This window comes from Frieseomelitta varia, unplaced genomic scaffold (assembly GCF_011392965.1).
Source record: "Frieseomelitta varia isolate USP_RPSP 00005682 unplaced genomic scaffold, Fvar_1.2 scaffold_933, whole genome shotgun sequence".
NCBI lineage: Eukaryota > Metazoa > Arthropoda > Insecta > Hymenoptera > Apidae > Frieseomelitta > Frieseomelitta varia.
Genome location: NW_025110738.1, coordinates 271,553 through 284,165, shown reverse-complemented (window position 1 = coordinate 284,165; position 12,613 = coordinate 271,553). Strand labels below are relative to the sequence as shown.

General features: G+C 43.9%; 1 protein-coding gene across 3 annotated transcripts in view; it reads right to left on the bottom strand.

Moving 5' to 3' along the window:
• The window catches only part of LOC122537828 (protein groucho-like), a 171,720-nt gene that overhangs the window by 36,712 nt on the left and 122,395 nt on the right, over window positions 1-12,613 (bottom strand). For 2 of the 3 annotated variants that reach the window (XM_043671430.1, XM_043671428.1), the window contains one exon: window positions 5,321-5,594. In XM_043671430.1, the coding sequence (XP_043527365.1) occupies window positions 5,321-5,594 (274 nt within the window). The remainder of the gene's footprint in view (window positions 1-5,320; window positions 5,595-12,613) is intronic. The other variant, XM_043671429.1, reaches the window with a different exon arrangement.

Sequence of the window (12,613 nt, the reverse complement as noted above, 5' to 3'; positions counted from 1 at the left end):
TTTTAGAAAGTGGAAGTTGAATTGAACGTATGTCTCATCGATACCTTGTAATCGTCAAAGAGAGAAAAACGATTCAATTGCAGTCATCTGTATAATTACACTCTCCGTGAAATATCCGTGGAGAACCCCCCCCCCCCCCCCAAAAGCAAGTCTTCTTTGTCTCACGTCGAGAATTCTTTGTCTCAAATTGCAACATTTTCTCAGTTTTCAGTATATTTAAACCCAGGCAAAACAAATGATAAGTTTATAACTTTTCAATAATTTCTATCCAGTGATATCATACCGGCGAGTTCAAGAGAAAATGAAATCGACAAATTGTTGTATGACCGGTTCGGTCACTCGTTATGGTCCGCGAACTAATTGCCAGCGCAAGGGGTTAAGCCTGCACCGTTTCCAAGAGCGAAAACTCGTAAAAAAAAAGAAAACCTCTATCGAGATTCACGTTGTTCACGAGTACACGTACGCGACAACGATAGCTGGACAATTTTCAAACGTGGTACGTAACCTCTGGGAGGTGATATCGAAGGTTTGTCTCGGTGGTAGAATGGTCGCGAATCGAGCGAGAAAAAACGTCAGCCAAGGTGGCTGACGGTAGCGCTGAGAGATCGGTCGGTATTTCATTACGGAGGGGAGCTGACAACGCTCGGAAAACGCGAAACAACTTGGAACAACTGGCCGGAGGTTATACTCCGGCCCGCGGTAACATAGTTAGGCGAGAGTGTAGCTGGGAGATATTGCGCGAGCACGGCAACTACTACTCGGCTCGGTGTAGTGGAGAGCAAGTGGAACGCGGCGAGGAAAGAGGGCGCGAGAGACGAAAAGAGAGAAACCGAGAGAAAGAGAGAGAGAGCGCAAGGAGGAAACGGACAGAAGTGGAGAATGACGACGAGAGAGGAGAGAGGAGAGAGGAGAGGAGGGCGAAAAGGGCTCGGAGGAGGGCACGAAGGAGAAGAGGATGAGAGGAACAGGCTGAGGGGCGCGAAGGTTTAGAAGAGCCACCTAGAGGCGGATGGAACGACAGAGGGGAAGAGTCGGAAGTACTCTTGTGTCAAGAGGAGATTCTGAGTGCTCTTCCGAGAGACGACCATCCACAGCGCGCGAGTAAGAGAGCCGACGAAGAGGAGAGGAGAGACGCGTTGCACGGAAGGACGGCAAGAGCGAGAGAAATAGAGTGACGAGGTTCGACGAAATGCGGAGGATGGGGGCGAGATGGAACCAGACCAGCCTCTGCATAAACGTGTACGTACGTGTAACTGTGTATGTGTACGTATGGTCGTGTGTATGTGTGTGTGTGTATGTGTGTGTAGGTTCGAAGGGGAATGTGTGCGAGATAGGAGAGTCACTTGAAGCCCTCGCGACTTTGTCAGCGCTACATGGAGCCTAAGTGCGAACGTTCTTGCACTCGTGTGTCGTCCCAAGGAGAGGGACGAGGACGTGCCGGTGCACAAGTGGATCTTCGAGGTCAAGATCGAGGGTTCTGCGAGTTTCAGGCTTAAGCACGATCGTTTGCGTCACCGTTGTATTGCGGCCCGCTTGAAATATCCCCGTGTCACACGCTATACACACATACACACACACACACGCTCTCTCTCTCTCTCTCTCTCTCTCTGTTCTGCGTTTGCACTGCCATTCTCCCTCTTCCCTGGCTCCCAGGCACCCCCTTGTATCGCGTTACTATCAATTTTCTTGATACCCGGTACCATCAACGGCGTTCGGTTGAATGAACTTTGATTTCCCCTCACTACGATTTATTCCATTAAGCGCTTTCATAAATTCGTAAATTCCATTCTTTTTTTTTCTTTTTTTTTTTTTTAATAATTATGCACGTTTGCGCAATTCGATACGTATGAAATAAACAATAAATAATAAAATTCATTTTCGACAACGAATGAATAAATTTGACAACTTTAGCAAGTACAAACTGCAAACGTGAAACACTGCCTTCCTGCGAGAGCAGAGTAGCAGTTAAATATGCATGTATGTTAAATAATCCGAGCCTTCGCTTACCGAGCCAGTTAGGCTTCGTACGAATTCACGCTTCGAGGCAGGAAGTGAACACGCATCGATGAATAACACGTTGGAAAATAACTGTCAACCGCAAGAAGTCATCGTCCGAGCGTGGATCAGTCATTCGACAATCGCGCGAAAAAAAAAAAAAAACGTATCGAAACTGAAAGATTCAAATGCTCGACAGCGTTTCAATTCGTAAACTCTTCAATCGAGGGATATCGTGTTCGATATTTGACAAAAACCGACTGTTTCCCATTCAACTTTTTTTTGGCAATTTTTTTTGCATCTTTTTTTTTCTTTCTTTCTCTGAGTATTTTAGCATCTTAAACAGTTGTTACTGAAACATACTTGGTTTGCTAAAATTCTGTTAAAAAGTTCAAATTTTACGCTGCTTGATCTCGGAATTTTTCACTAAATCTAATTTTATTATTAATTTTCTACAAGAGAGAACTCAAAAACATTCTCGAGAATTAAGAAGTTCAATAAAAATTTGTTTCATTCGCCGAATTTTCAGTCGAGGTATTTCGAGCATTCTTGCATCTTTAAATTTCGCACGAATGTACAAACCATCTCTCGAACTCTCAGACTTCGTATTTATTTATTATCAATTCCCCGACGGTAGTAGTTAGCAGTCACTCGACGCGAAAAGGAAACGGCCTCCTATCGAGACGCTTATCCGGCGATTTCGTTGTTGGACTTCGCGGTAACCGAAGAGAGCTTGCAAAACGAGCAGTTGGCGAGGAACCGAGCGGAATGCAGACGGACGCGCGGGAATCGTCTCATGAGGATCCGGTTGCAAACGCTCGCGCTTCCCATAGCGACAAGCTTGGCAAAGATAAAGCCAGGTAGAAAAACAAGAGGGCACGGTTGCAGGAAACGCGATCGAACGTGCAATATTTCTTCGAATCCGACTGCCGGTTCGCGTTCGATATGTGCGCAAAATAACCGCGACGGGATCGAGAGATGCTGATCCACGCGAAAACACCTCGAGACACAGAGGTCAGCGGCTTTTGTAAATCGAATCCCCCCTCGCAAGAGAAAAGAACAATGCAATCCCTCTAGCTTGGTGTCGCGATACCTCTCCACGCCGGGAATCTTCTGCTTACTTCTGCATGTCCGAACAGGTGGCATATTCTACTTTGTCGTGCGATACGGCAAACTTTCGCTTGACGGACTGGAACCGGATCTTCGATTTAGCTTCTTTTCGCACGATTGAATTGATGTTTTTACAGAAGTCGTTATAACGTGAAACTTGGGGAACAAAACGGAAGAGTTTTATCAAATCGGTCGACTGTATTAGTTGAGATTGAATTTGTCAATTTACCGGTGTTATTAACTGACAAATTTTATAGATCACGAGTGGCATGTTATTAGAGATAACAAGCTCGTATCACTTGTCAATTTACTGGTATTATTAAATGACAAATTTTATAGATCACGAATGGTATGTTATTAGAGATAGTATATACAGCTCTCCTCGTATTATAATATAAAACTTGGTAACGAATTGGGAGAATTTTATAAAGTCTGTTGACTGTATTGGTTGAAATTGAAATTATAGAATTATAGCTACATTAATTTGTGAATTTACTAATATTATTAACTGACAAATTATCATGCAAGAAAACTTGGTTTGAAAATAAACAAATAAACAGGATTCGCACGTACGTCACTTATGCAAGGACATAAATAAAAAATTGGTTCTAGATAGCAATCTAAAAAAGATAGCATTTTTATCGAGTTACAGACGATAGTATTTTACATACAACGAATGAAGAATTCACCTCTCGTTAATCGAACGAAGAAGAAAAATCACGAAATACGTCGACGATCTCGCTGTCGGTCAATTGTTTCCCACTTCGACAGAAATGAGATTAAAGCAGAAAACCGAATAACCGAGAACGTATCGTATCGTCTTGTGAAACACTTTGCTATCGGTCGGGTATCGCTGTTTGCCTCCTGCTAACATTCGCGTGGCACGGGCAAATGATTGAACTAGATATGTACGGAACCGATGAGAAAAAAATTGAGCAACTGCAGATTAGTTTTGTCAAGGAGTTGATCGTTTTTCGTACCGTTGCGAAACGGTTTCATGGGATCGGTCATGCAACGGAGGGCAGTTTGCACTTTCGTTTTGAGGGTGACAAAAAGAAAATGAGAGAGAAGAAGAGGGAAGACAACTTAATCTTCGTTAAATTACTCTTTCAGACGGGTTTCATTACCAACGACTTTAGTTTTCAATTGTTACGTAATTCTTCGTCACGGCGGTTTCAGCATGGGGACAAAGTCGAACTTGCCGCAATTGGACGTATCATTGTGCGATCGTACAATGCTCCTCGATTAAATTTTCCAAGTTCGACGGCTTGATTATGTCTTTCACGCGCAACGTGACGCCGGAGAGAAAAAAAAGAGAGAAAAAAAAGAGGCGATTGCAATTTCACAGACCTTAATGAGGTGCACGCTTAATTACGGATACATCTATCACCTGCGCGAAGCACGGATGATGAAATGACGTACAAAAAGATCGATCTCGCAACGTTCAACTCGCTCCTCTCCATTATTCTCCCCTTCGAGCGGAATGTAAATTGCGAATCATTCTAATTACACACTTTGATCACGCGTTTCACGGCCAGAATTTCTAAATAAACTATCTAGCCGTTCTTTTTTTTTTTTTTTTACTAGCTGAATGACACCGTTGCGAAAACGAAGAAAAACAGCTAATTGATAATTGATTTTTATTGGAAAGCTGATCGAATTCAACGCTGATCAAATTGATCAACATCTCCGGTTTAATTTAGTTAAAATACGGCCAATCGCGCGACGTTCGAGAGAAAGTAGATTAAAACGCAGGAATATTTATTAACTCGTATTGTTAAACTGTTAACCATCCAATAAACCCAGCATCGTTTCAACTTCCGACTTTCCAACTGATTCCCAACGAGATTAAACTCAATTATTTTAAAAAATCCAATTTCACTACCGTCCGGCTGAAATCTCGTACAACTCGCTACAATAAACCCCGAATAATTTCATTCGACCTCTTAATTTTCAGCCAACTCCCGGCAGAAATTTCAAAAGGTTCCGTTTAATTGGAGCCCATTTGATCCCTCCCTCTGAGAGAGAGAGAGAGAGAGAGAGAGAGAGAGAGAGAGAGAGAGAGAAGAAAAAGAAAGGAAAAGAAAAAATTACAAAGTCACGGAAATGCAAATATTTCCGCAAACTCTTAAACTACCCTCGACATTGTTGTCGATCGTGTTTAGAGGGTGTCGCATAAATTTCACCTAAGTGACACGTTTGGTGAGAGGTTTACCTCCGTTATGTTTCAAGTCGTCAGGCTGGCCCCGATGCAAATCCGGTTTCGTCAACATCGAGAGAGGGTGAGCGGCTGTGCCACCAGCGGCCGCTGCAGGTGGAATACCCAAACCGAGAAGCGCCGCGGAGGCTGATGTAGGAACAGGAAGTCCCGCTCCGGGACCAAGTCCAGGAAGCGCAGGTATGCCCGGGTGTGGGCCCATCGCGGTACCCGGGGGTAGCTGTTGGGCGTGCACCTGCTGGAGCAGCCTCGGCAGGTCCGGCCTCTGTTGCTACAAGAAACGAGAAAATTGACTTTTGTAACATTTGGACAAACAGTTATTATGAATTGTTGGAACGCAACGATGATGCCAGATGTGCCGAGCATTGACGGCCGATGCGTTTATATGTTTTCTGGGCTGGTGTTTTGTGGAGAAGCAATAGACGGTGCCAACAAGAGCTTCCTTTTAATTTTGGGTTTTTTAATCAGTTGAAAGCCGAGAGTCGCCAAGAGCACTTGACATTGTCGTCGCAGTTTTATCCTTGCATTTTTTCTTTTTTTATTTAGTTTATTATACATTGTACACGGGAGTTTCCTGTGCGTTTTATTTTACACTAACATATTCATACGAATAATCTTGGGTAATAACCTAAATTTATAACATGAATTCATGTTTGTGAAGAGAATATCCATATTTGTGAATTCTATCACTATTGAAATTCTTATAATTTCGTAAAAGGAAACAATAGCGAACTTGAAGCTTCAAGTCTGTACTTTCAAAATACATCTTTCGTTTTTTGTAATGTTTATTACGTATGCTATGTAACAGATGGCGAAGTGAAAACACTTTTCTCGGTTGAAAATGCTGTGTAAATCAGAGACGGCTAACTGGCGGCTTTTGCCCCCCACTTTTCTGATCGTTAGCGCTACCCCCTCCACTGCATGAGAGAGTGGAGGTAATGCACCAGTATAAATTACCATAGTACGTGAAAACAGTGGACAATTATTTTCCTGACTGAATTTGAAGACTGATCCTCTTTCGCCAATTTATTGAACTTTGAGTCGAAAGTTATCAGACGAAAATTTTTGCCATCTCAGCCTGACATTCAAAGTTCAATAAAATGACGAAAAATACAAGTTCTTGGAGGTTGTTGTAAAGAAGAGAGACTTCAAATCCATTGTAGATTCAGACATGATAAAAATTTTCCTATTTCCAGATGACAATCTCCATACTCATCCGACATAAAACTACACATTTGTTTGGAATAAAATGAACAATATATTTTGAAAGTGAAAACTTTAAGCTTCATTATTATGATTTCTTTTTTACAAAATTATAATAATCCCAATATTTTCAGAAAGTTGCAGCGTTCAACGTGAATCAACAGGAATTCGATAAAAGATCGGATAAAACGTACAATCGTCATTTTTTTTTTTTTTTTTGTTTTGTTTATATCTCGATCAATCGCAGAGGACAGAATCGCGAGACCGATTTATTTCGAACGTCAAACGACAAGCTTCAAAGGTAAATTTTTTTCTGTTCGGCACGGCGATTACCAGTAATTGACAAGTGTACCGAGATTTCGAGATAACGTCCCGATCCACCGATCCGGAAATCTAATCTGAACACAGCCGATAAACACGTCGTTTAGATAACTGACGAGAGATTGTACAGCTCCGATGACATCATTGAACAATGATGAAACACGCCTCACGTCAACTATTTTTATCTCTGCTAATCATCGAGCAAACACACCACTCGCGATTCGCTCGTACTCGATATCGAATAAATGAACAAGCGCCGGCGTAATCGGGGGGGGGTTAAAGATCGTTCGATCTGTAACCCCCGTCACGCTTTTGCGTCGATTGCGCAATGCAAAACGAATCGATGGGAAACGCGTCCTTTGTCCAGACGCAAAGCGAGGGACAAACAAACAAACGAACGAACGAACAAACGAACGAACGAACGAGAAAGTAAGAGAAAAAAAAAAGAAACAGAACAGAAAGTCATCGATCGTAATTTAATTTTCTTCGCTTATTTCGGTGAGTCCTGTTCGGCATTCGTTACGCGGAACACAACTTTCCGCGAGGCAGAGAGCATACAAATCACGGGGGCAAACTTCCACGGGGGGGTCGCGTTTAAATAACCCTTGGTTTCTCTCGCTGCCCGAGAGTGGTAAATCCGAAAGTACGAAACAAGTGTCGGGACTTATGCAGCCGTTCTCAACCGGGCGCGACGAAGAGCCAGCGCGACACCAGCGCGGGAGAAAAGGAGAGGAACAGAGAATGGTAAAAGGAAGGAGAAAAGTTTCGACGAAACCATAAACGTACTCCCTCGCGCCCGGTAGTTTCCTCGTTAGTTGGCCCGAATCGGGGGGATGGTGTCGGTCGAGTTTCAGCTGCCAGACAAATTGTAGAGCCGCGCCGTGGCAGCAACGAGGCGTTTTAACGCTCGGTACATCGCGTTGCTGGAATAAAGACGCTCTAGAGGGAGAGAGAGAGAGACGTCGAAGAAGCGGAAGAAGAAGAAGAGGAGAGAGAAAGAGAGAGAGAAAGGGAGCGAAAGCAAGGAAATTCCCGGCGGAAGAGAGGAAGACGAGGGGAAGCAGCGGAAAGTGCACCACCACCAACGCCACCACTCTCTGCAAACCGTGGTACACTCGTTAAGGCCGAGCCGAATATTCCTGGAGAGTAGTTTGCCGAGATAATTAAATGGTTTAACGATATAATAACCTCGCGTCGAGCGACTGTCTGTACCACCCACAAAACACACAAATAGAGAGAATGAAATGGGAATGAAACGCGGCTAGAGAAGAACAGAGGAAGAAGATGAAGAACAGAGATAGATAGATAGAGAGAGAGAGAGAGAGAGAGAGAGAGAGAGAGAGAGAGAGAGAGAGAGAGAGAGGGAAGTTTGGTCGAGGGAGAAGAAGACGCCAGGGCAAACGGTTTCCCCGAAGGACTCGAGAGGGTGGGTCTCTGCTGGAACCCCTAAGAAACGTCCCGACGAGCTTCCCATCACCGGTAACGATAATAATCCTGACCTCAGGCTGTCGTGCCAGTATTCGCGGCATCGCAGGCGTCTTGGTCCATTCACGTTGAGAAGATCATTTCCGTATTTGTGGCGGGATTCCGCTAATGATTACGACGAACTTTAGCTCCGACCCGGCTGAATGTATCTCGTGCCGCCATCCCCCCACGGCCGTCGTGGCCGTGGCTCGTTTCTAACTTCCTAACGGCTCGAGCGAATGTACGGAGTGTCGGGGATGCTTGCGATTTCGAACGTGTTATTTCAACTATCGGAAGGAGGGGACACGACCGACTTTTTGCACCGACGGTGGATATTATTTTGGACATTGTCGAGACAGCGTGTTTAAGCGATTCGAGAATGTCTGGCGGACGATGTTTGTAATTGTTTCTTTGCGTAGGTTAAACGAGAATCCTTATTACCTTCAACTACATACTACGAAAAGAAAAAAAAAAAAAAAAGGGAGTACTTTGAGTCTATAAAATTATTTTATAGACGCGTCTTCGAGTCTATAAAATCGTCTGTCGTTGCTTCGTAACGCGGAAAGCTTCGTTCCAATGACAGAAACTAGAGGGAAAAGTGTAAAGGGGATATTACCACTCGCGTGGAAACGGTTAAACGAAAAATTATTGGCCGTTTACCAGCACTTTCGCCCTCTCCCGGTGGCAATTTACTTCTAGGCGAGAGAAAGAGAGAGTTAAGCCGGCAAAAGCGGGAGTTATTTCAATCTGAAATTTTTCTGCCGCGTGGCGAACGCGGAACGAGGGTCTTCCTTTGTGAGTGGCGGCGAAAGAGGAAGTCATTACGAACCCCTTCATCTTCGCGCGAGCCTTCTTACGGCACCTGCATCCATCCACCGGCAGCGACGAGCGGAGGCTTGTTCTCAGCAGTTTTCACCTGCGACGGTGTCGTCGCTTGCTGACTCAACCAGCCGTGAGGACAGCGCCGCTAAAAGATCCGACGAGGAGATCGTCTTAACCTTCTTCTACATCGCACATCTCGTTCGTACGTACGTACACGTACGTTCCTCTCCGAGTTACACCGCCAAGATTATGAACGTCAGCAGCATCGACTGCGCATCGTAACTTTATAAACACGGGATTTTCTCGGTGCCGCCGATCGATTCTTCAAGCGATTTCTCTACCTCTCTCTCTCTCTCTCTCTCGGCCCTGTTAAGACGCACTTGCACCGATACAATAGAGAAACACGTCCCTGATTTTATCGATAGTCACACACGGAGCTCCTCCTCCGTGCTCAAAGACCCACCGCAGATTAGGTCTTAGAATCTCCGAAGAATTGAAAGACCGTTCTCTCTGCGTCTTTTCTGAATTATCACTCTTCAAAATTAACGTTTTCAATCAATATCTGATCGACACAGATCGACTCGTTATATTTATACAAATCCGTCCATTTTGTAGTAGTTGTCTTTAAAATTCACGTTTACCATCAATATCTATCGACTAAGATCGATTCATTATATTTATACAAATCCGTCCATTTTGTATGATTTGATGTAACAGGACAATCTAATATTCGTTTATGTCGATATAATGATAGACGAAATCGTTTGTCCGCGACGTTCCCAGATTTTCTGTAATCGAGAGGTCAATTGTTTTCCAATTCTTTATTAAACTGTGCTTCGTTTCATTTTTGACAAAATGAAACGAAGATAAAGCGAACGACAAAGAATTCTATGAATTGATTATATGATGATCATACGATGAATTATCTAAGAATGATCAGGGCGAGTTTGTAGATTGTAACAATGGCAATAAAACAGGTTTGGCTTATCGCGCGATACGATGAAGATAGCGGTGACAGATAGTAGAAAATATTCTGGCGATCGGTAATTGACGATGACTCGACGATAATGAACATTTCCACGCGTAAATGCGTTGTTTAGATAGTGGACGAGTGTTGGATCGATCGAGAGCTGGTTACGTTCTTCTTTTTTCGCTGATAATAGCCGTGGAACATTGTAAGAATGGCGATAAGGATCTTGCTGAGTGAAACTAATAATTGTCGAATGATAATTTGATAAGGGTCGATAAATGGAGTACGCTATGGAACGTAATTGTTTTGGAAACAGGAAGCTGACAGTATTTTTCGGTACAGAGAAATTTCACTACCAAACTGAAACAAAATCCCTAAATATTTTTTGATAATCCCTGAATATGTATAAAACATGAATACCATGAAATCCTGTTGATAAAAAAGAAACTGATCCATCGTTAACGCAAAAATATAGATTTTCATATTCAATTATTTGAATAATTGGTAAAAATAATTCCAATTTTTTTTCCTTGGAGCTATTTAAAAGATAAGGCTTACGTTAATAATAAGCCACAAAATTGAGTAGAATTAAGAGATAACATTCGAGTCGAACTAACAGCAACATGAACTTACAATTAGTAATGGAAAACGCGTTAAAAAGAGCACAAATTTGCGAACGCTCTGGTAAATATTTGAAGGAAATAATTTTTTAAAATTACGTTTGAACTTAAAAATAAAATTACTTTTTCTCTTATCTATTTTTATATTTTATTAAAACAAAGAAAAAAAGAAAAAAAATAGATGGGAAGAAACTCTCGGTCCATCCTGTGTAATTGTACGTAATAACATTTCCATTCAATTAATAATCATGGCAACATACTCCAGAGAACATTCTCTCGACTTTGCAACTGGTAATTTCGCACGAGACGGAGCACGCACGCGAGCGAATCTCGCGGTTCTTCCTCCGATCTCGAAGGATTCGAGACTTTGCAGTGTTGAGGAACGACGAGAAACGGATCCGAGAACGCAAGAAAAAAAGACACACACAAAGAGAAAGAGAAAGAAAGAGAGAGAGAGAGAATAAGAACAGCCACTTGAAGAAGAATCAGTACCGGCGAAGAAAAAGAAACAAAGACGACGAAGAAACGCCAAGATAGAGAGATGGATAGACAGAGAGGAGGAGAGAAGCGATTTAAAGCGCGCGGAATCCAGGGATTCTGCTAAGGATTTGCCGCACGTAGCCCGACAACGCCGCGGATCCGTGGAAGTTTCTATGGCCGGAGAGTTGAGAGAGAGAAAGAGAGAGAGAGAGAGAGAGAGAGAGAGGGAGAGGGAGGGAAAATCTAGGGGTTGGTCGAGGGACGGAGGGAGGTTTCGAAGGCAGTTGGGTAGCAGGAATGCTGATTAGTCGGTGCTCGTGCGCCGTAACACTATAACCTATCCGGCTTGGAAACCAGGCAGGAAGACTCTGGATAAGACCTCGAAGGGGTGAAGCGGTGGAAGATGGGCTATGTACACGAGAGAGAGAGAGAGAGAGAAAGAGAGAGAGAGAGAGAGAGAAGAGGTGGAGGAAAGGGGTTGCAGATAAGGGAGGCGGGGTGGATGAGCGCGCGCGATCCAAGACGAGTGGAACTGAGAGAGTGAGAGATAGATAGATAGAGAGAGAGAGAAGAGGAGAGAGAACGCCGGCAGAGAAGCCGGCGGCTTAATAGGGAGGAAATTGAGTGCTCGAGCAATATTGAGGAGGATTCGGGATTCGCCAGGATCGTATCCATCCGTCCGCTTTCGGATTCCTCGGGCGTGCATCGGCTTCCTCCTACCACCACGGCCAGGGATTCTCATTCGCCGCGAATGCGTTTCACGCCGGACTGAACGCGAATCGGGACTCCGATCCCTCGTGTATTCACCGGTCATTCTACACGCCGATACCGCGGCGGCCAACCACACACAGCCTGGCTCGCGTAAATTTTCCTCCAAGAGGATTTGCCGCGATGACCCAACAGCCCCGCGCGCGTTTCACCCCCTACCTCGGCCACGGACGGTCGATTCAACTTTTCCTCGAGGTCCGTGTCCATCATCGCGAGCACCGATCCGGCTTCTCTTCCTCGTTTGGCTTTTCCGAGAAATTAATTGCCTCTTCTCCGTGCGATTTCTGCGACTTCTCGCCAGCGTGAGACGAGACACGGTGAGAATCGATTCGTTTATATCGATAGACGGACGGCGATATAATTTTATCGGCTCGATGGCCGAGTGCAGATGGTTATACATTTTTGAGAAATTCAAGGGCGAAAAAAATGCAAAGAACGCGGGCAATGTATAAAACACATCGAACGCGGAATGCTCGTTACCATCTCGTTGAATCCTCTTACTGTCGATTAAAAATATGTATTTTCAAAAATAGTTTTGAGCAGCGTAGAAGTTTGAAAAAAAAAAAAAAAAAAAGGAAAAAGGAAAAAGGAAAAAAGAAAAGGGTACCGCTAGTCGGATCGGATAAGGAGCGAGACCCATTG